Consider the following 21405-nt stretch of genomic DNA (forward strand, 5'->3'; position numbering starts at 1 on the left):
CGAAGCGCAAGGCAAGGCGATTCAAGGTGAGGCACAAGGCAAGGAAACGCAAGGGGAGGCGCAAAACTTGGCGAGGCAAGGCGAAGCGCAAGTCAAGGCTCAAGGCAAGGCGAGGTGCAAGGCAAAGCGTGGCTAGGCGAGATGCAAGGGAAGGCGAGGCGAGAAGCAAGGCAAGGCAAGGCGGGGCGAGGCGCAAGGCAAGGCAAGACGGGGCGAGGCGCAAGGCAAGGCGAGTTGAGACGCAAGGCAACGAAGGGCGAGACGAGGCGCAAGGCGAGACGCAAGGCCAGTCGAGGCAAGGCGAGGCGCAAAGCAAGGCGACGCGAGGCAAGTCGAGGTGCAATTCAAGGCGAGGCAAGGCGAGGCGCAAGGCAAGGCGAGGCGAGGCGAGGCGCAAGGCAAGGCCGGGCGGGGCACAAGGCAAATCGAGGCAAGGCGAGGCGCAAGGTAAAGCGAGGCAAGGCGAGGCGCAAGGTAAGTCGAGGCAAGGCGAGGCGCAAGGCAAGGCGAGGCAAGGCGAGGCGCAAGGAAAATCGTGGCTAGGCGAGATGCAACGGAAGGCGAGGCGAGAGGCAAGGCAAGGAAGGGCGAGACGAGGCGCAAGGCGAGGCGAGGCAAGGTGTAGCGCAAGGCAAGGCGGGGCAAGGCGAGGCACAAGGAAAAGCAAGGCGAGGCGCAAGGCAAGGCAAGTCAAGGCGAGACGCAAGGCAAGGCGAGGCAAGGCAAGGCAAGCGCAAGGCAAGGCAAGGCGAGGAGCAAGGCAAGGCAAGGCGAGGCGAAGGCAATGCAGGGCCAGGCGAGGCTATGCGAGGCTAGGCGAGTGACAAAGCTAGGCGAGGCGAGGCCCAAGGCAAGGTGAGGCAAGGCGAGGCGCAAGGCGAGGCGCAAGGCGATGCGCAAGGCATAGCGATGCACAAGGCAAGGCAAGGCGAGGGGAGGCGCAAGGCAAGTCAAGACGAGGCGAGGCGCAAGGCAAGGCGAGACGAGGCGGAAGTCGAGGGAAAGCGAGGCGCAAGGCAAGGCGAGGAAAGGCGAGGCGCAAGACAAGGCGAGGCAAAGCGAGGCGCAAGGTAAGGCGAGGCAAGGCGAGGCGCAAGGCAAGGCGAGGAAAGGAGAGGCCCAAGGTAAGGCGAGGCAAGGCGAGGTGCAATTCAAGGCGAGGCAAGGCGAGGCGCAAGGCAAGTCGAGGCATGGCCAGGCGCAAGGCAAGGCGAGGAAAGGCGAGGAGCAAGACAAGTCGAAGCGCAAGGCAAGGCGAGGCGCAAGGCGAGGCAAGGCAAGGCGCAAGGCAAGGCGAGGCAAGGCGAGGCGCAAGGCAAGGCGAGGCAAGGCAAGGCAAGCGCAAGGCAAGGCAAGGCGAGGAGCAAGGCAAGGCGAGGCGAAGGCAAGGCAAGGCCAGGCGAGGCTAGTCGAGAGACAAAGCGAGGCGAGGCGAGGCCCAAGGCGAGGCGATGCAAGTCGAGGCGCAAGGCAAGGCGAGGCAACGCGAGGCGCAAGGCGAAGCGCAAGGCATAGCGAGGCGCAAGGCAAGGCAAGGCGAGGGGAGGCGCAAGGCAAGGCGAGGCAAGGCGAGGCGTAAGGCAAGGCGAGGCGCAAGGCAAGGCGAGGCAAGGCAAGGCGTAAGGCAAGTCGAGGCGCAAGGCAAGGCGAAGCAAGTCGAGGCGCATGGCAAGGCGAGGCGCAAGGCAAGGCGAGGCGCAAGGTAAAGCGAGGCAAGGCGAGGCTCACGGCAAGGCGAGGCGCAAGGCAAGGCGAGGCGCAAGGCAAGTCGAGGCAAGGCCAGGAGCAAGGCAAGGCGAGGCGAGGCTAGGCGCAAGGCGACGCGAGGACAGGCAAGGCGCAAGTCGAGGCTAGGCTTAAGACAAGGCGAGGCGAGGCGAGGCGCAAGGCAAAGGAAGGCGAGGCGCGGAAAAAGGCATGTCGATTCGAGGCGAGGTGCAAGTCAAGGCATGGCAAGGGGAGGCGCAAGTCAAGGCAAGGCAAGGCGTGGCGAAATGCAAGGCAAAGCGAGGCGCAAGGCAAGGCGAGGCAAATCGAGGCGCAAGTCAAGACGAGGCAAGGACAGGCGCAATGCAAGTCGAGGCAAGGCGAGGCGAAGGCAAGGCGAGACACAAGGCAAGGCGAGGCAAGGCGAGGCGCAAGGCAAGGCGAGGCAAGGCGAGGCGCAAGGCAAGGCGAGGCAAAGCGAGGAGCAAAGCAAGGCGAGGCGAGGCAAGGCGAGGCGCAAGGCAAGGCGAGGAAATTCGAGGCGCATGGCAAGGCTAGGCAAGGCAAGGCAAGGCGAGGCACAAGGAATGTAGAGGCAATTCGACGCGCAGGCAAGGCGAGGCAAGGCGATGTGCAAGGCAAGGCGAGGCAAGTCGTGGCACAATGCAAGGAGAGGCGCAAGGCAAGTCGACGCTAGGCGAGGAGAAAGGTAAGGCGAGGCAAGTCGGACGCAAGGCAAGGTGAGGCAAGGCGAGGCGCAAGGCAAGGCAAGGCAAGGAGAGGCGCAAGGAATATCAAGGCAATTCGAGGCGCAGGGCAAAACGAGTTAAGGCGAGGTGCAAGGCGAGGCAAAGCGAGGCGCAAAGCAAGGCGAGGCACGGCGAGGCGAGGCGCAAGGCAAGACGAGGCAAGGCGAGGCGCAAGGCAAGGCTAGGCAAGGCGAGGCGCAAGGCAAGTCGAGGCAAGGCGTGGCGCAAGGCAAGGCGAGGCAAGGCGAGATATAAGGCAAGGCGAGATATTTGGCAAGGCGAGGCGAGACGAGGTGCAAGGCAAGGCGAGGCTAAGAGAGGCGCAAGGCAAGGCGAGGCGAAAGGCAAGACGAGGCAAGGCAAGGTGAGGCAAGGCGAGGCGCAAGGCAAGGCGAGGCAAGGCGAGGCGCACGGCAAGGCGAGGCAAGGCGAGGCGCTAGGCAAGGCGAGGCGCAAGGCAAGTCGAGGCAAGGCCAGGAGCAAGGCAAAGCGAGGCGAGGCGAGGCGAGGCGAGGCGAGGCGTGGCGAAAGGCAAGGCAAGGCACAGCGAGGCGCAAGGCAAGGCGAGGCAAGACGAGGCGCAAGTCAAGGCGAAGTAAGGACAGGCGCAATGCAAGGCGAGGCAAGGCTAGGCGCAAGGCAAGGCGAGGCAAGGCGAGGCAAGACGAGGAGCAAGGCAAGGCGACGCAAGGCGAGGCGCAAGGCAAGGCGAGGCAAGGCGATGTGCAAGGCAAGGCGAGGCATAGCGAAGCGCAAGTCAAGGCGAGTTAAGGCGAAGCGCAAGGCAAGGCGAGGCAAGGAGAGGCGCAAGGCAAGCCGAGGCGTAAAGCAAGGCGAGGCAGGGCGAGGCGCAAGGCAAGGGGAGGCGCAAGGTATGGCGAGACCAGGCGAGGCGCAAGGCAATGCGAGGCGCAAGGAAAGGCGAGGCAAGTCGAGTCGCAATTCAAAGCGAAGCAAGGCGAGGCGCAGGCAAGTCGAGGCGCAAGGCAGGCGAGGCGAGTCACAAGGCAAGGCGAGGCTGGGCGAGGAGCAAGGCAAGACGAGGCAAGGCAAGGCGTTGCAAGGCGAGGCGCAAGGCAAGGCGCAAGGCAAGGCGTGGCGCAAGGCAAGGCGAGACAAGACGAGGCGCAAGGAAAGGCGAGGCAAGGCCAGGCGCAAGGCCAGTCGAGGAGCAAGGCAAAACGAGGCGCAAGGCAAGGCGTGGAAAGGCGAGGCGCAAGGCAAGGCGAGGCAAGGAGAGGCGAGGCAAGGCGAGGCGCAAGGCGAGGCGAGGCGCAAGGCGAGGCGAAGCCAGGCGAGGCGAGGCCAGGCGAGGCGCAAGGCGAGGCGAGTCGCAAGGCGAGGGGAGGCGCAAGGCGAGGCGAGGCGAAAGGCGAGGCGAGGCGCAAGGCAAGGAGAGGCGAGGCGAGGCGCAAGGCAAGGCGAGGAAAGGCGAGGCGCAAGGCAAGGCGAGGCGAGGCGAGGCGCAAGGCAAGGCAAGGCAACGAGAGGCGCAAGGAATATCAAGGCTATTCGAGGCTCAGGGCAAAACGAGGTAAGGCGAGGTGCAAGGCAAGGCGAGGCAAAGCGAGGCGCAAAGCAAGGCGAGGCACGGCGAGGCACAAGGCAAGACGAGGCAAGGCAAGGCTAGGCAAGGCAAGGCGAGGCTAAGAGAGGCGCAAGGCAAGGCGAGGCGCTAGGCAAGAGGAGGCAAGGCAAGGCGAGGCAAGGCGAGGCGCAAGTGAAGGCAAGGCGCAAAGCAAGGAGAGGCAAGGCGAGCCGAGGCGAGGCTAGGCGCAAGGCGACTCGAGGCACAAGGCGAGGCGAGGCAAGTCGTGGCACAATGCAAGGAGAGGCGCAAGGCAAGTCGACGCTTGGCGAGGAGAAAGGTAAGGCGAGTCAAGTCGGACGCAAGGCAAGGCGAGGCAAGGCAAGGCGAGGCAATGCGAGGCTCAAGGCAAGGCGTGGCAATTCGAGGCGCAAGGCAAGTCGAGGCAAGGAGAGGCGAGGCGACGCGAGGCGAAAGGCGAGGCGAGGCGCAAGGCGAGTCGAGGCGCAAGGCGAGGGGAGGCGCAAGGCGAGGGGAGGCGCAAGGCGAGGCGAGGCGCAAGGCGAGGCGAGGCGCAAGGCAAGGAGAGGCGAGGCAAGGCGAAAGGCAAGGCGAGGCAAGGCGAGGCGCAAGGCAAGGCGAGGCGAGGCGCAAGGCAGGCAATTCAAGGCAAGGCGAGGCGCAAGGAATGTCAAGGCAATTCGAGGCGCAAGGCACGGCGAGGTTAGGAGAGGTGCAAGGCAAGGCGAGGCAAAGAGAGGCGCAAGGCAAGGCGAGGCAAGTCGAGGCGCAATTCAAGGCAAGGCAAGGCGAGGAGCAAGGCACGGCGAGGCAAGGCGAGGCGCAAGGCAAGGCGAGGCAAGGCGAGGCGCAACGCAAGGCGAGGCAAGGCGAGGCGCAAGGCGAGGCAAGGCAAGGCGAGGCAAATCGAGGCAAGGCGAGGCAAGGCGAGATATAAGGCAAGGCGAGGCAAGTCGAGGCGCAAGGCAAGGCGAGGCAAGGCAAGGCGAGACAATGCGAGGCGTAAGGCAAGGCGAGGCGCAAGGAATGTCGAGGCAATTAGAGGAGAAGGCAAGGCAAGGCAAGGGAGGTGCAAGGCAAGGCGAGGCATAGCGAAGCGCAAGGAAAGGCGATGCAAGGCGAAGCGCAAGGCAAGGCTATGGAAGGCGAGGCGCAAGGCAAGGTTAAGCAAGTCGAGGCGCAAGGCAAGGCGAGGCGCAAGGCAAGGCGAGGCGCAAGGCAAGGCGAGGCAAGGCGAGGCGCATGGCAAGGCGATGCGCAAGGCAAGGCGAGGCGAGGCAAGGCGAGGCGCAAGCAAGCCGAGGCGCAACGCAAGACGAGGCCAGGCGAGGCGCATGGCAAGGCGATGCGCAAGGCAAGGCGAGGCGAGGCAAGTCGAGGCGCAAGGCAAGCCGAGGCAAAGGCCAGGCGCAAGGCAAAGCAAGGCGAGGCGCAAGGCAAGGAGAGGCAAGGCGAAGCGCAAGGCAAGGCGTCGCAAGGCGAGGCGCAAGGCAAAGCAAGGCGAGGCGCAAAGCAAGGCAAGGCGAGGCGCAAGGCAAGACGAGGCAAGGCGAGACGCTAGGCAAGGCGAGGCAAGTCGAGGCGCAAGGCAAGGCGATGAAATCAAGTCGTAAGGCAAGGCGAGGCGCAAGGCAAGGCGAGCTAAGGCGAGGCGTAAGGCAAGTCGAGGCGCAAGGAAAGGCGAAGCAAGTCGAAGCGCATGGCAAGGAGAGGCACGGCAAGGCGAGATGCAAAGCAAGGCGAGGCATGGCGAGGCGCAAGGCAAGACGAGGCGAAAGGCAAGACGAGACGCAAGGCAAGGCGTCGCAAGGCGAGGCGCAAGGCAAAGCAAGGCGAGGCGCAAGGCAAGGCGAGGCAAGGCGAGGCGTAAGACAAGGCGAGGCAAGGCGAGGCGCAAGGCAAGTCGAGGCAAGGCCAGGAGCAAGGCGAGGCAAGGCTAGGCGAGGCGAGGCTAGGCGCAAGGCGACGCGAGGAGAGGCAAGGCGCAAGGCGAGGCTAGGCTTAACGCAAGGCAAGGCGAGGCGAGGCGCAAGGCAAAGGAAGGCGGGGCGAGGCGCAAGTCAAATCAAGGCAAGGCGAGGCGCAAGTCAAGGCGAGGCGCAAGGCAAGGCGAGGCAATACCAGGCGCAAGGCAAGGCGAGGCAAAGCGAGGAGCAAAGCAAGGCGAGGCAAGGCAAGGCGAGGCGCAAGGCAAGGCGAGGCAATTCGAGGCGCATGGCAAGGCTAGGCAAGGCGAGGCAAGGCGAGGTGTAAGGCAAGGCGAGGCATAAGAAATGTCGAGGCAAATCGACGCGCAGGCAAGGCGAGGCAAGGCGATGTGCAAGGTAAGGCGAGGCATAGCGAAGCGCAAGTCAAGGCGAGTCAAGGCGAAGCGCAAGGCAAGGCGAGGCATGGAGAGGCGCAAGGCAAGGCGAGGCGTAAGGCAAGGCGAGGCACGGCGAGGCGCAAGGCAAGGGGAGGCGCAAGGCAAGGCGAGACCAGGCGAGGCGCAAGGCAATGCGAGGCGCAAGGAAAAGCGAGGCAAGGCGATTCGCAATTCAAAGCGAGGCAAGGCGAGGCGTAGGCAAGGCGAGGCGCAAGACAAGGCGAGGCAAGGCGATTCGCGACGCAAAGCGAGGCGAAGGCAAAGCGAGGTGAGTCACAAGGCAAGGCGAGGCAAGGCAAGGCGTTGCAAGGCGAGGCGCAAAGCAAGGCGTGGCGCATGGCAAGGCGAGGCAAGACGAGGTGCAAGGCAAGGCGAGGCAAGACCAGGCGAAAGACCAGTCGAGGCAAAGCGAGGAGCAAGGCAAGGCGAGGCGCAAGGCAAGATAAGGCGAGCCGAGGCGCAGGGCAATGAGAGGCTAGCTCAGACGCAAGGCAAGGCGAGGCAAAGCGAGGAGCAAGGCAAGGCGAGGCGCAGGGCAATGCGAGGCGGTAGGCAAGGCGAGGCGCAAGGCAAGACGAGGCAATGCGAGACGAAAGGCAAGGCGAGCAAAGGTGAGGCGCAAGGCAAGGCGAGGCGCAAGGCAAGGCGACGCAAGGCGAGGCGTAAGGCAAGGCGAGGCGTAAGGCAAGGTGAGGCAAGGCGAGGCGCAAGGCAAGGCGAGGCAAGGCGAGGCGAGGCGAGGCTAGGCGCAAGGCGACTAGAGGCGAGGCAAGGCAAGGCGAGGCAATGCGAGGCGCAAGGCAAGGCGTGGCAAGGCGAGGCGCAAGGCAAGTCGAGGCAAGGAGAGGAGAGGCGAGGCGAGGCGCAAGGCGAGCCGAGGCGAGGAGCAAGGCGAGGCGAGGCGAGGCGCAAGGAGAGGCGAGGCTAGGCGAGGCGTAAGGCGAGGCGAGGCAAGGCGAGGCGCAAGGCAAGGCGAGGCGCAACGCAAGACGAGGCAAGGCGAGGCGCATGGCAAGGCGATGCGCAAGGCAAGGTGAGGCAAAGTCGGTTCGCAAGGCAAAGCAAGGCGAGGCGCAAGGCTAGGAGAGGCAAGGCGAGGCGCAAGGCAAGGCGTCGCAAGGCGAGGCGCAAGGCAATGCGATGCAATTCGAGGCGCATGGCAAGGATAGGCAAGGCGAGGCAAGGCGAGGCGTAAGGCAAGGCGAGGCATAAGGAATGTCGAGGCAATTCGACGCGCAGGCAAGGCGAGGCAAGGCGATGTGCAAGGCAAGGCGAGGCATAGCGAAGCGCAAGTCAAGGCGAGTCAAGGCGAAGCGCAAGGCAAGGCGAGGCAAGGAGAGGCGCAAGGCAAGGCGAGGCAGGGCGAGGCGCAAGGCAAGGGCAGGCGCAAGGCAAGGCAAGACCAGGCGAGGCGCAAGGCAATGCGAGGCGCAAGGAAAGGCGAGGCAAGGCGAGTCGCAATTCAAAGCGAGGCAAAGCGAGGCGCAATGCAAAGCGAGGCGAGTCACAAGGCAAGGCGAGGCTAGGCGAGGAGCAAGGCAAGGCGAGTCAAGGCAAGGCGTTGCAAGGCGAGGCACAAGGCAAGGCGTGGCGCAAGGCAAGGCGAGGCAAGACGAGGCGCAATGCAAGGCTTTCAAGGCCAGGCGCAAGGCCAGTCGAGGCAAAGCGAGGAGCAAGCAAAGGCGAGGCGCAAGCCAAGATGAGGCGAGCCGAGGCGCAGGGCAAGGAGAGGCTAGGTCAGACGCAAGGCAAGGCGAGGCTAAGCGAGGAGCAAGGCAAGGCGAGGCGCAAGGCAATGCGAGGCGCTAGGCAAGGCGAGGCGCAAGGCAAGACGAGGCAATGCGAGACGCAAGGCAAGGCGACACAAGGTGTGGCGCAAGGCAAGGCGAGGCAAGGCGAGGCGCAAGGCAAGGCGAGGCAAGGCGAGGCGTAAGGCAAGGCGAGGCGTAAGGCAAGGCGAGGCGTAAGGCAAGGCGAGGCGCAAAGCAAGGCGTGGCGAGGCGCAAGGCGGCTGCGAGGCGAGGCGCAAGGCGTGGCAAGGCGAGGCGCAAGGCTAGATGAGGCGAGCCGATGCGCAGGGCAAGGCGAGGCTAGGTCAGACGCAAGGCAAGTCGAGGCAAAGCGAGGAGCAAGGCAAGGCGAGGCGCAAGGCAAGGCGAGGCGCAAGGCGAGACGAGGCGTAAGGCGAGGCAAGGCAGGGCGAGGCGCAAGGCAAGGCGAGACCAGGCGAGGTGCAAGGCAATGCAAGGCATTGCGAAGCGCAAGGCAAGACTAGGGAAGGCGAGGCGCAAGGCAAAGCGAGGCAAGGCGAGGCGTAAGGCAAGGCTAGGCGAGGCAATTCTAGGCGCAAGGCAAGGCTAGACAAGGCGAGGCGCAAGGCAAGGCGAGGCATAGCGAAGCGAAAGTCAAGGCGAGGCAATGCGAAGCGCGAGGCAAGGCGAGGCACTTCGAGGCGCAATTCAAGGCAAGGCAGGGCGAGGAGCAAGGCACGGCGAGGCAAGGCGAGGTAGAAGGCAAGGCGAAGCAAGACGAGGCGCAAGGCAAGGCGACGCAAGGCGAGGCGCAAGGCAAGGCGAGGCGAGGCGAGGCGCAAGGCAAGGCGAGGCAAGGCCAGGCGCAAGGCAATTCGAGGCATAGAGAGGAGCAAAGCAAGGCGAGGCGAGGCAAGGCGAGGAAAGGCGAGGAGTAAGGCAAGGCGAGGCATAAGGAATGTCGAGGCAATTCGACGCGCAGGCAAGGCGAGGCAAGGCGATGTGCAAGGCAAGGCGAGGCATAGCGAAGCGCAAGTTAAGGCTAGTCAAGGCGAAGCGCAAGGCAAGGCGAGGCAAGGCGAGGCGCAAGGCAAGGCGAGGCGTCAGGCAAGGCGAGGCAGGGCGAGGCGCAAGGCAAGGGGAGGCGCAATGCAAGGCGAGACCAGGCGAGGTTCAAGGCAAGGCAAGGAAATGCGAAGCGCAAGGCAAGACTAGGAAAGGCGAGGCGCAAGCCATGTCGAGGCGCAAGGCGAGGCAGGGCAAGGCGAGGCGCAAGGCAATGCGAGGCGCAAGGAAAGGCGAGGCAAGGCGAGTCGCAATGCAAAGCGAGGCAAGGCGAGGCGCGAGGCAAAGCGAGGCGCAAGGCAAAGCGAGTCGAGTCACAAGGCAAGGCGAGGCTAGGCGAGGAGCAAGGCAAAGCGAGGCAAGGCAAGGCGTTGCAAGGCGAGGCGCAAGGCAAGGCGTCGCGCAAGTCAAGGCGAGGCAAGACGAGGCGCAAGGCAAGGCGAGGCGCAAGGCAGGCGAAGCAAGGTGAGGCGCGAGGCAAAGCGAGGCGAATCACAAGACAAGGCGAGGCTAGGCGAGGAGCAATGCAAGGCTTGGCGCAAGGCAAGGCGAGGCAAGACGAGGCGCAAGGCAAGGCGAGGCAAGACGAGGTGCAAGGCAAGGCGAGGCGCAAGGCAAGATAAGGCGAGCCGAGGCGCAGGGCAATGAGAGGCTAGCTCAGACGCAAGGCAAGGCGAGGCAAAGCGAGGAGCAAGGCAAGGCGAGGCGCAGGGCAATGCGAGGCGGTAGGCAAGGCGAGGCGCAAGGCAAGACGAGGCAATGCGAGACGAAAGGCAAGGCGAGCAAAGGTGAGGCGCAAGGCAAGGCGAGGCGCAAGGCAAGGCGACGCAAGGCGAGGCGTAAGGCAAGGCGAGGCGTAAGGCAAGGTGAGGCAAGGCGAGGCGCAAGGCAAGGCGAGGCAAGGCGAGGCGAGGCGAGGCTAGGCGCAAGGCGACTAGAGGCGAGGCAAGGCAAGGCGAGGCAATGCGAGGCGCAAGGCAAGGCGTGGCAAGGCGAGGCGCAAGGCAAGTCGAGGCAAGGAGAGGAGAGGCGAGGCGAGGCGCAAGGCGAGCCGAGGCGAGGAGCAAGGCGAGGCGAGGCGAGGCGCAAGGAGAGGCGAGGCTAGGCGAGGCGTAAGGCGAGGCGAGGCAAGGCGAGGCGCAAGGCAAGGCGAGGCGCAACGCAAGACGAGGCAAGGCGAGGCGCATGGCAAGGCGATGCGCAAGGCAAGGTGAGGCAAAGTCGGTTCGCAAGGCAAAGCAAGGCGAGGCGCAAGGCTAGGAGAGGCAAGGCGAGGCGCAAGGCAAGGCGAGGCAGGGCGAGGCGCAAGGCAAGGGGAGGCGCAAGGCAAGGCGAGGCAGGGCGAGGCGCAAGGCAAGGGGAGGCGCAAGGCAAGGCGAGACCAGGCAAGGCGCAAGGCAATGCGAGGCGCAAGGAAAGGCGAGGCAAGGCGATTCGCAATTCAAAGCGAGGCAAAGCGAGGCGCAATGCAAAGCGAGGCGAGTCACAAGGCAAGGCGAGGCTAGGCGAGGAGCAAGGCAAGGCGAGTCAAGGCAAGGCGTTGCAAGGCGAGGCACAAGGCAAGGCGTGGCGCAAGGCAAGGCGAGGCAAGACGAGGCGCAAGGCAAGGCCAGGCAAGGCCAGGCGCAAGGCCAGTCGAGGCAAAGCGAGGAGCAAGCAAGGCGAGGCGCAAGCCAAGATGAGGCGAGCCGAGGCGCAGGGCAAGGAGAGGCAAGGTCAGACGCAAGGCAAGGCGAGGCTAAGCGAGGCGCAAGGCAAGGCGAGGCGAGGCGAGGCGAGGCGCAAGGCAAGTAAAGGCAAGGCGAGGCGCAAGGCAATGCGAGGCGCAAGGCGAGGCGAGGCGCAAGGCGAGGCGAGGCGCAAGGCGAGGCGAGGCGCAAGGCAAGGAGAGGCGAGGCGAGGCGCAAGGCAAGTCGAGGCAAGGCGAGGCGCAAGGCAAGGCGAGGCGAGGCGAGGCGAGGCGCAAGGCAAGTAAAGGCAAGGCGAGGCGCAAGGCAATGCGAGGCGCTAGGCAAGGCGAGGCGCAAGGCAAGACGAGGCAATGCGAGACGCAAGGCAAGGCGACACAAGGTGTGGAGCAAGGCAAGGCGAGGCAAGGCGAGGCGCAAGGCAAGGCGAGGCAAGGCGAGGCGTAAGGCAAGGCGAGGCGTAAGGCAAGGCGAGGCGCAAAGCAAGGCGTGGCGAGGCGCAAGGCGGCTGCGAGGCGAGGCGCAAGGCGTGGCAAGGCGAGGCGCAAGGCAAGATGAGGCGAGCCGATGCGCAGGGCAAGGCGAGGCTAGGTCAGACGCAAAGCAAGTCGAGGCAAAGCGAGGAGCAAGGCAAGGCGAGGCGCAAGGCAAGGCGAGGCGCAAGGCGAGACGAGGCGTAAGGCGAGGCAAGGCAGGGCGAGGCGCAAGGCAAGGCGAGACCAGGCGAGGTGCAAGGCAATGAAAGGCATTGCGAAGCGCAAGGCAAGGCTAGGGAAGGCGAGGCGCAAGGCAAGGCGAGGCAAGGCGAGGCGTAAGGCAAGGCCAGGCGAGGCAATTCTAGGCGCAAGGCAAGGCTAGACAAGGCGAGGCGCAAGGCAAGGCGAGGCATAGCGAAGCGAAAGTCAAGGCGAGGCAATGCGAAGCGCGAGGCAAGGCGAGGCACTTCGAGGCACAATTCAAGGCAAGGCAGGGCGAGGAGCAAGGCACGGCGAGGCAAGGCAAGGTTGAAGGCAAGGCAAGGCAATGCGAAGCGCAAGGCAAGGCTAGGGAAGACAGGCGCAAGGCAAGGCTAAGCAAGTCGAGGCGCAAGGCATGGAGAGGCGAGGCAATTCGAGGCGCAAGGCAAGGCGAGACAAGGCGAGGCGCAAGGCAAGGCGAGGCGCAAGGCGAGGCGAGGCGCAAGGCAAGGCGAGGCGCAAGGCAAGGCGAGGCGCAAGGCGAGGCGCAAGGCAAGGCGAGGCAAGGCAAGGCGCAAGGCAATGCGAGGCGTAATCAAGGCGAGAAAAGGCGAGGCGAAAGGCAAGTCGAGGCAAGGCGAGGCGCATGGCAAGGCGAGGCGCAAGGCAATGCGAGGCAAGGCGAGGAGCAAGGCAAGGCGAGGCAAGTCGAGGCGCAAGTCAAGGCGAGGCAAGGACATGCGCAATGCAAATTCGAGGCAAGGCGAGGCGCAAGGCAAGGCGAGGCAAGGCGAGGCACAAGGCAAGGCGAGACAAGGCGAGGCGCAAGGCAGGCGAGGCAAGGCGAGGCGCGAGGCAAAGCGAGGCGCAAGGCAAAGCGAGGCGAGTCACAAGGCAAGGCGAGGCTAGGCGAGGAGCAAGGCAAGGCGAGGCAAGGCAAGGCGTTGCAAGGCGAGGCGCAAGGCAAGGCGTGGCGCAAGGCAAGGCGTGGCAAGACGAGGCGCAAGGAAAGGCGAGGCAAGGCCAGGCGCAAGGCCAGTCGAGGAGCAAGGCAAAACGAGGCGCAAGGCAAGGCGTGGCAAGGCGAGGCGCAAAGCAAGGCGAGGCAAGGAGAGGCGAGGCAAGGCGAGGCGCAAGGCGAGGCGAGGCCAGGCGAGGCGTAAGGCGAGGCGAGGCCAGGCGAGGCGCAAGGCGAGGCGAGTCGCAAGGCGAGGGGAAGCGCAAGGCGAGGCGAGGCGCAAGGCGAGGCGAGGCGCAAGGCGAGGCGAGGCGCAAGGCGAGGCGAGGCGCAAGGCGAGGCGAGGCGCAAGGCGAGGCGAGGCGCAAGGCGAGGCGAGGCGCAAGGCGAGGCGAGGCGCAAGGCAAGGAGAGGCGAGGCGAGGCGCAAGGCAAGTCGAGGCAAGGCGAGGCGCAAGGCAAGGCGAGGCGAGGCGAGGCGAGGCGCAAGGCAAGTAAAGGCAAGGCGAGGCGCAAGGAATGTCAAGGCAATTCGAGGCGCAGGGCAAAATGAGGTAAGGCGAGGCGCAAGGCAAGGCGAGGCAAAGCGAGGCGCAAAGCAAGGCGAGGCACGGCGAGGCGAGGCACAAAGCAAGGCGAGGCGCAAGGCAACGCAAGGCGCAAGGCAAGGCGAGGCGCAAGGCAAGGCGAGGCAAAGCGAGGAGCAAAGCAAGGCGAGGCGAGGCAAGGCGAGGTGCAAGGCAAGGCGAGGCAATTCGAGGCGCATGGCAAGGCTAGGCAAGGCGAGTAAAGGCGAGGCGTAAGGCAAGGCAAGGCACAAGGAATGTCGAGGCAATTCGACGCGCAGGCAAGGCGAGGCAAGGCGATGTGCAAGGCAAGGCGAGGCATAGCGAAGCGCAAGTCAAGGCGAGTCAAGGCGAAGCGCAAGGCAAGGCGAGGCAAGGAGAGGCGCAAGGCAAGCCGAGGCGTAAGGCAAGGCGAGGCAGGGCGAGGCGCAAGGCAAGGGGAGGCGCAAGGTATGGCGAGACCAGGCGAGGCGCAAGGCAATGCGAGGCGCAAGGAAAGGCGAGGCAAGTCGAGTCGCAATTCAAAGCGAAGCAAGACGAGCCGCAGGCAAGGCGAGGCGCAAGGCAGGCGAGGCGCAAGGAAAGGCGAGGCAAAGCGAGTCGCAATTCAAAGCGAGGCAAGGCGAGGCGTAAGCAAGGCGAGGCGCAAGGCAAGGCGACGCAAGGCGAGGCGCGAGGCAAAGCGAGGCGCAAGGCAAAGCGAGGCGAGTCACAAGGCAAGGCGAGGCTAGGCGAGGAGCAAGGCAAGGCAAGGCGCAAGGCAAGGCGAGGCAAGATGAGGCGCAAGGCAAGGCGAGGCAAGGCCAGGCGCAAGGCCAGTCGAGGCAAAGCGAGGAGCAAGGCAAGGCGAGGCGCAAGGCAAGATGAGGCGAGCCGAGGCGCAGGGCAAGGAGAGGCTAGGTCAGACGCAAGGCAAGGCGAGGCAAAGCGAGGAGCAAGGCAAGGCGAGGCGCAAGGCAATGCGAGGCGCAAGGCAATTCGAGGCGCTAGGCAAGGCGAGGCGCAAGGCAAGACGAGGCAATGCGAGACGCAAGGCAAGGCGAGCCAAGGTGAGGCGCAAGGCAAGGCGAGGCAAGGCGAGGCGTAAGGCAAGGCGAGGCGTAAGGCAAGGCGAGGCGCAAAGCAAGGCGTGGCGAGGCGCAAGGCGGCTGCGAGGCTAGTCGCAAGGCGTGGCAAGGCGAGGCGCAAGGCAAGGCGAGGCGCAAGGCAAGATGAGGCGAGCCGATGCGCAGGGCAAGGCGAGGTTAGGTCAGACGCAAGGCAAGTCGAGGCAAAGCGAGGCGTAAGGCAAGGCGAGGCGTAAGGCAAGGCGAGGCGCAAAGCAAGGCGTGGCGAGGCGCAAGGCGGCTGCGAGGCTAGTCGCAAGGCGTGGCAAGGCGAGGCGCAAGGCAAGGCGAGGCGCAAGGCAAGATGAGGCGAGCCGATGCGCAGGGAAAGGCGAGGTTAGGTCAGACGCAAGGCAAGTCGAGGCAAAGCGAGGAGCAAGGCAAGGCGAGGCGCAAGGCAAGGCGAGGCGCAAGGCAAGACGAGGCAAGGAGATGCGCAAGGCAAGGCGATGCGTAAGGCGAGGCGAGGCAGGGCGAGACGCAAGGCAAGGCGAGACCAGGCGAGGTGCAAGGCAAGGCAAGGCAATGCGAAGCGCAAGGCAAGGCTAGGGAAGGCGAGGCGCAAGGTAAGGCTAAGCAAGTCCAGGCGAAAGGCAAGGCCAGGCGAGGCAATTCGAAGCGCAAGGCAAGGCGAGACAAGGAGAGGCGCAAGGCAAGGCGAGGCAATGCGAAGCGCAAAGCAAGGCGAGGCACGTCGAGGCGCAATTCAAGGCAAGGCAGGGCGAGGAGCAAGGCACGGCGAGGCAAGGCGAGGTGCAAGGCAAGGCAAGGCAATGCGAAGCGCAAGGCAAGGCTAGGGAAGGCAGGCGCAAGGCAAGGCTAAGCAAGTCGAGGCGCAAGGCAAGGGCAGGCGAGGCAATTCGAGGCGCAAGGCAAGTCGAGGCAAGGCGAGGCGCAAGGCGAGGCATAGCGAAGCGAAATGCAAGGCGAGGCAAGGCGAAGCATAAGGAAAGGCGAGGCAAGTCGAGCCGCAATTCAAGGCAAGGCAAGGCGAGGAGCAAGGCACGGCGAGGCAAGGCGAGGCGCATGGCAAGGCGAGGCGCAAGGCAAAGCGAGGCAAGGTAAGGCGCAAGGCAATGCGAGGCGCAATCAAGGCGAGGAAAGGCGAGGCGAAAGGCAAGTCGAGGCAAGGCGAGGCGCAAGGCAAGGCGATGCAAGGCGATTAGCAAGGCAAGGCGAGGCTCAAGGCAAGGTGAGTCCCAAGGCAAGGCGAGGCGAGGCGCAAGGCAATGTAAGGCGAGGCGATGCGCAAGGCAAGGCAAGGCGAGTCGAGGCGTAAGGCAAGGCAAGGCGAGGCGAGGCAAGGTGCAAGGCAAGGCGAGGCAAGGCGAGGTGCAAGGCAAGGCGAGGCAAGGCGAGGCGTAAGGCAAGGCGAGGCGCAAGGAATGTCGAGGCAATTCGAGGCGCAGGCAAGTCGAGGCAAGGCGAGGTGCAAGGAAAGGCGAGGAATAGCGAAGCGCAAGGCAAGGCGAGGCGCAAGGCAAGGCGAGTCGAAAGGCAAGGCGAGGCAAGTCTAGGCGTAAAGCAAGGCGAGGCGCAAGGCATGGCGAGGCAGGGTGAGGCACATGGCAAGGCGAGGCGAGGCAAGGCGAGTCGCAAGGCAAGTCGAGGCACAAGGCGAGGCGAGGCATGTCGTGGCGCAATGCAAGGCGAGGCGCAAGGCAAGGCGAGGAACGGCGAGGCGCAAGGCAAGACGAGGCGAGGCGCAAGGCAAGTCGATGCTAGGCGAGGAGCAAGGTAAGGCGAGGCAAGGCGGACGCAAGGCAAGGTGAGGCAAGGCGAGGCGCAAGGCAAGGCGAGGCAAGGCGAGGCAAGGCGAGGCGAGGCGAGGCTAGGCGCAAGGCGACGCTAGGCGAGGCAAGGCAAGGCGAGGCAATGCGAGGCGCAAGGCAAGGCGTGGCAAGGCGAGGCGCAAGGCAAGGCGAGGCGAGGCGAGGCGCAAGGCGAGGCGAGGCGAGGCGCAAGGCGAGGCGAGGCGAGGCCAGGCCAGGCGTAAAGCGAGGCGAGGCCAGGCGAGGCGCAAGGCGAGGCGAGGCGCAAGGCGAGGCGAGGCGCAAGGCGAGGCGAGGCGCAAGGCGAGGCGAGGCGCAAGGCGAGGCGAGGCGCAAGGCGAGGCGAGGCGCAAGGCGAGGCGAGGCGCAAGGCGAGGCGAGGCGCAAGGCGAGGCGAGGCGCAAGGCAAGGAGAGGCGAGGCGAGGCGCAAGGCAAGGCGAGGCAAGGCGAGGCGAGGCGAGGCGCAAGGCAAGGCGAGGCATAGCGAAGCGAAATTCAAGGCGAGGCAAGGCGAATCGCAAGGCAAGGCGAGGCAAGTCGAGGCGCTATTCAAGGCGAGGCAAGGCGAGGCGAGGTGAGGCGAGGCGAGGCAAGGCAAGGCAAATTTTTGAAAATTTTCGAAACAACAAAAAATGCTGGAAAAATGTCTAAAACCCTCACAAAACCAAAAACTTTCGATAAATTCAAAAAAAATTATGAAGTGAAATTTTTCGATTTTTTCCAGTTTTGTGCGCCAATTAGAAGATTTCCAGCATTTTTCGATTTTTTGAAAATTTTGAAAGTTTTGAAAATTTGCTTCCAAATTCTCCCCACACGATACCTGCCAGACACGTTTTCTGGCGTGACCTGTCTCTGGCGAAACCTCTCACTGACTGACAGGGACTCTGCTGTACACAAACTCTAGACCATCCGGTCTCTCTATGACCCTGTTTCTTACGCGACTTCGTTGCAAGGAACGCTTCCGGCGGAGACAGATTGAGACAGACGTGAGGCAGAGAACGCGTCCCGCAGAGACCTTGTGAGGAAAACTACTGAGTAAGGCAGAGAAATGTTGATGCTGTCAACGAGTCATGCAGATACCTAGTGTCGTAGAGATGAGTTCGATTAGGAAGCTGTTCTAGTGAGTTTGGGGTGTGAATATTTTGAGAATTTTTGAAAATTTTCGAAACAACAAAAAATGCTGGAAAATTGTCTAAAACCCTCACAAAACCAAAAATTTTCGATAAAATTAAAAAAAATATGAATTAAATATTTTCGATTTTTTTCAGTTTTGTGCGCCATTTAGAAGATTTCCAGCATTTTTCTTTTTTTTGAAAATTTTGAAAATTTGCTTCCAAATTCTCCCCACACGATACCTGCCACATACATTTCCTGGCGTGACCTGTCTCTGGCGAACCCTCTGACTGACAGGGACTCTGCTGTACAGAAACTCTAGACCATTCGGACTCTCTATGAGCTGTTTCTTACGCATAGTCGTTGCAAGGAACGCTTCTGGCGGAGACAGATTGAGACAGACGTGAGGCAGAGAACGCGTCCCGCAGAGACCTTGTGAGGAAGACTACTGAGTAAGGCAGAGAAATGTTGATGCTGTCAACGAGTCATGCAGATACCTAGTGTCGTAGAGACGAGTTCTAGCAGGAAACTCTTCTAGTGAGCTTCGGGTGTGGGGTATTTTGAGAATTTTTGAAAATTTTCGAAACAAAAAAAAAACAAAAAATTGCTGGAAAAATTTCTAAAACGCTCACAAAACCAAAAATTTTCGAAAACATTCAAAAAAATTATGAAGTGAAAATTTTCAATTTTTTGCAGTTTTGTGCGCCATTAGAAGATTTCCAGCATTTTTTGATTTTTTTGAAAATTTTGAAAAATTTCAAAATTTGTTTCCAAATTCTCCCCACACGATACCTGCCAGACACGTTTCCTGGCGTGATCTGTCTCTGGCGAACCCTCTGACTGACAGGGACTCTGCTGTACACAGTTTCTAGACTATCCGGTCTCTCTATGACCGTTTCTTACGCACCTTCTTTGTAAGGAACGCTTACGGCGGTGACCGGATGAGGCATAGACGTCCGCCATAGACTGTGAGGCAGACATTGTAAGGAATAGACTGAGTAAGTCAGAGAGCTTTTGAGGCTGTCAACGAGTCATGGAAGGACCTGCTGTAGTAGAGTCGAGTTTTAGCACGATGCTGTTCTAGTGAGCTTCGGGTGTGGGAATTTTGAGAATTTCTTTAATTTTTTGAAAAAACAAAAATTCTCGAAATTGTCTAAAACGCTCACAAAACCAAAAATTTTCGAAAAAAATTCAAAGAAATTATGAACTGAAAATTTTCGATTTCTTTTAAGTTTTGTGCGCAATTTAGTAGATTTCCAACATTTTTCGATTTTTTGAAAATTTTAAAAATTTGCTTTCAAATTCTCCCCACATGATACCTGCCAGACACGTTTCCTGGCGTGGCCAGTTTCTGGCGAAACCTCTCACTGACTGACAGGGACTCTGCTGTACACAGTCTCTAGACCATCCGGTCTCTCTATGACCCTGTTTCTTACGCGCCTTCGTTGTAAGGAACGTTTCCGGCGGAGACCGGGTGAGACAGACGTCCGCCAGAGTCTAAGGCAGATATTGTGAGGAATAGACTGAGTAAGGCAGAAAGCTTTTGAGGCTGTCAACGAGTCATGCAGATACCTAGTGTCGTAGAGACGTTTTCTAACAGGAAGCTGTTCTAGTGGGCTTCGGGTGTGGGGTATTTTGAGAATTTTTGAAAATTTTCGAAAAAACAAAAAATGTTCAAAATTGTCTAAAACGCTCACAAAACTAAAAAAATTTGAAAAAAATCAAAAAAATTATGAACTGAAAATTTTCGATTTCTTTTAAGTTTTGTGCGCCATTTAGTAGATTTCCAACATTTTTCGATTTTTTGAAAATTTTGAAAAATTTGCTTTCAAATTCTCCCCACATGATACCTGCCAGACACGTTTCCTGGCGTGGCCTGTCTCTGGCGAAACCTCTCACTAACTGACAGGGACTCTGCTGTAGTCTCTGGACCATCCTGTCTCTCTACAGCATTTTTTCTTATGCGCCGTCGTTGCAAGGAACGCTTCCAGCGGATACCGGGTCTGGTATAGACAGTGTGAGGCAGAGACGTTGTGAGGAATAGACTTGAGTAAGGCAGAGAGCTGGTGAGGCTGTCAGCGAGTCATGTACAGACCTGCTTTGGTAGAGACGTTTTCTAACAGGAAGCTGTTCTAGTGGGCTTCGTGTGTGTGGTATTTTGAGAATTTTTGAAAATTTTCGAAAAAACAAAAATATGTTCTAAATTGTCTAAAACGCTCACGAAACCAAACACTTTCGAGAAAATTCAAAAAATTTTGAAGTGAAAACTTTCGAAATGTTTTCAGTTTTGTGCGCCATTTAGATGATTTCCAGCATTTTTCGATATTTTGAAAATATTGAAAAATTTTAAGATTTGTTTCGAAATCCTCCCCACATGATACCTGCCAGACACGTTTTCTGGCGTGTCCTGTCTCTGGCGAACCCTCTGACTGACTGACTGACAGGGACTCTGCTGCACAGTCACTGGTGCACAAGATCTTGAGCTTTCACTGCGACTGTGTACAATAAAATCCCCTTGTGCTATCATCCGCGTCAAGTGGTTAAAACATGAAGAGACCACCGTTTCGAGGTCCATCTCTATCCTCATCCTCAGGGTACTGAAGTGGTTGGGGCTAAACCAACCAAAAAGCTAACTAAGGGCGGAGGCATCGTCCCTTCCTAAGTAACACCATTCCTGCGTATGAAACGCATTGCTGGAAATGGTAAACAGAGCCTTAAAATGGAAACAGGAATTTTGCTAATAGTTGGGGCTCTCAACCATGTCATATATACAGGATGAGTCAGAAGTATGTTTACAAACTTCATGTGCATGTTCCAGGATTAAAAATAAGAAAAAATGTTCCTATGAACATGGGGTTGCAAATGTTTCATTTTCGAAATCATAGCCAAAAATAAGTTTCAATGAATTGACTTTATATCAAAGAGAATCCAGCAAAGATTTCCAATTAATGTTTGGGCAGGAAATGTTGGCGACATGCTCACTGGTCCACACATGGTTCCATCGTGTCCAAGAGGACCTTCATATCAGTGATTCTTCAGAAGACACTTGCCACGTCTCCTTGAAGATGTACCACTAAATGCAAGACAGAGCCCCAGCACACTTCTCCCATTGCATCAGAGATCATCTCAATGAACAGTACTCTCAGCGATGGGTTGGGAATGGTGGTCCAGTTGCATGGCCACCGAGGTCATTGGACCTGACTCCATTGGACTTTTATCTGTGGGGTCACTTGAAGTCCGTCATTTATGCAACACCCACAAACGGGAACGTGCTCAGAATGCATGCCAGACGATCCGAGGAAACCCTGGTGTGTATGAACGAATACGTTAGTCTTGTGCACATCATGCTCGGGCATGTGTGGAGAACGGAGGAGCAACCTTTGAGCACCTGTTTTTAAGAAACATCCCTGACCTTGTACTTGGCAATAAAGACATACATTAAAACTTATTTTAGTCTATTATTTTTAAAATGAAGCATTTAAGACCACATGTTCATAGTAAATTTTTTTTTCTCATTTTGGATCCAGAAACACACACACACAAAGTTTGTAAACACACTTCTGACTCATCCTGTATTATTATATTATAAAGTAAAATTAAAGTTGTCCATGTAGGCACTTGGGGGGTGGGGTAGTACAGCTCCTACTCATTCTTAACCTCGACACTATATGGGCCTCGAGAAGTCAGCGTCATGCTCCGCCCACACGGGGACTTTTCTGGCTGCTGAGTTTCCTCTCTGGCCCAGTCCAGCCCTCGTTAACCAACCTAACCACCCCGGGCTCCCCCAGGGTGTCCATATTGATACCGAGCTTCAGCGCGGGCGCCCAATCAAAGTGGCATAGAGCAAAACCAGATCTCCAAGCCATACGTCATTACCAGCACGTCGGAGCCCCAGCCCTGGTTTTCAGCTTCGTAGTGGGCAGTTTCTTTATGACAGCAGAGCGCCGAAAGTGCATGTACTCAGAGACGCAGAGAGCCACGACCGAGAAGACCCCCAAAAAAATTACAAATCAATGTGCTTGTGGTACCTCACCCAACCAGAACGCAAGCCTCAACTGGTGTTACAATGGGCATATTTAATAACATACAGAATGGTATTCTGCATAAACAAGAAACAAGAATGTAACTTCATAAAAACAATGTGACAACTTTTCACAGATATCTGAGTGCCCTCATATAGCATTTATACAGCTGAAATGAAAAGTACTTTAACATAATAACCATCTTTGAACATACAAAATCTGTTGCACAAACATTTCCCTTTGAAATTTTTACTTCTCACTTGGAGCAAATTAACACATACACCAAAGGGTTTAATGGTTTGCGTCTAGAAGACATT

The 21405-nt window shown here is 59.8% G+C and overlaps 1 protein-coding gene across 4 annotated transcripts in view; it reads left to right on the top strand.

The window, feature by feature from the left end:
- The window catches only part of LOC147873438 (lysosomal dipeptide transporter MFSD1-like), a 62478-nt gene that overhangs the window by 32329 nt on the left and 8744 nt on the right, over positions 1–21405 (top strand). For 3 of the 4 annotated variants that reach the window (XR_015535419.1, XR_015535412.1, XM_087349983.1), the window contains one exon: positions 20027–20514. The exons of the other annotated variant lie outside the window; for it this stretch is intronic. Coding sequence is in view for 1 of the 3 variants with exons in the window: in XM_087349983.1 (XP_087206109.1) it covers positions 20027–20143 (117 nt within the window). In the remaining 2 variants the exon portion in view is untranslated. Of the gene's footprint in view, positions 1–20026; positions 20515–21405 lie in introns of those variants that run through there. 4 annotated transcript variants of the gene reach the window in all.

Source organism: Zootermopsis nevadensis, unplaced genomic scaffold (genome assembly GCF_977971745.1).
Source record: "Zootermopsis nevadensis isolate Lab colony 2312 unplaced genomic scaffold, Znev_1.0 Znev_ptg000017l, whole genome shotgun sequence".
Taxonomy (NCBI): domain Eukaryota; kingdom Metazoa; phylum Arthropoda; class Insecta; order Blattodea; family Termopsidae; genus Zootermopsis; species Zootermopsis nevadensis.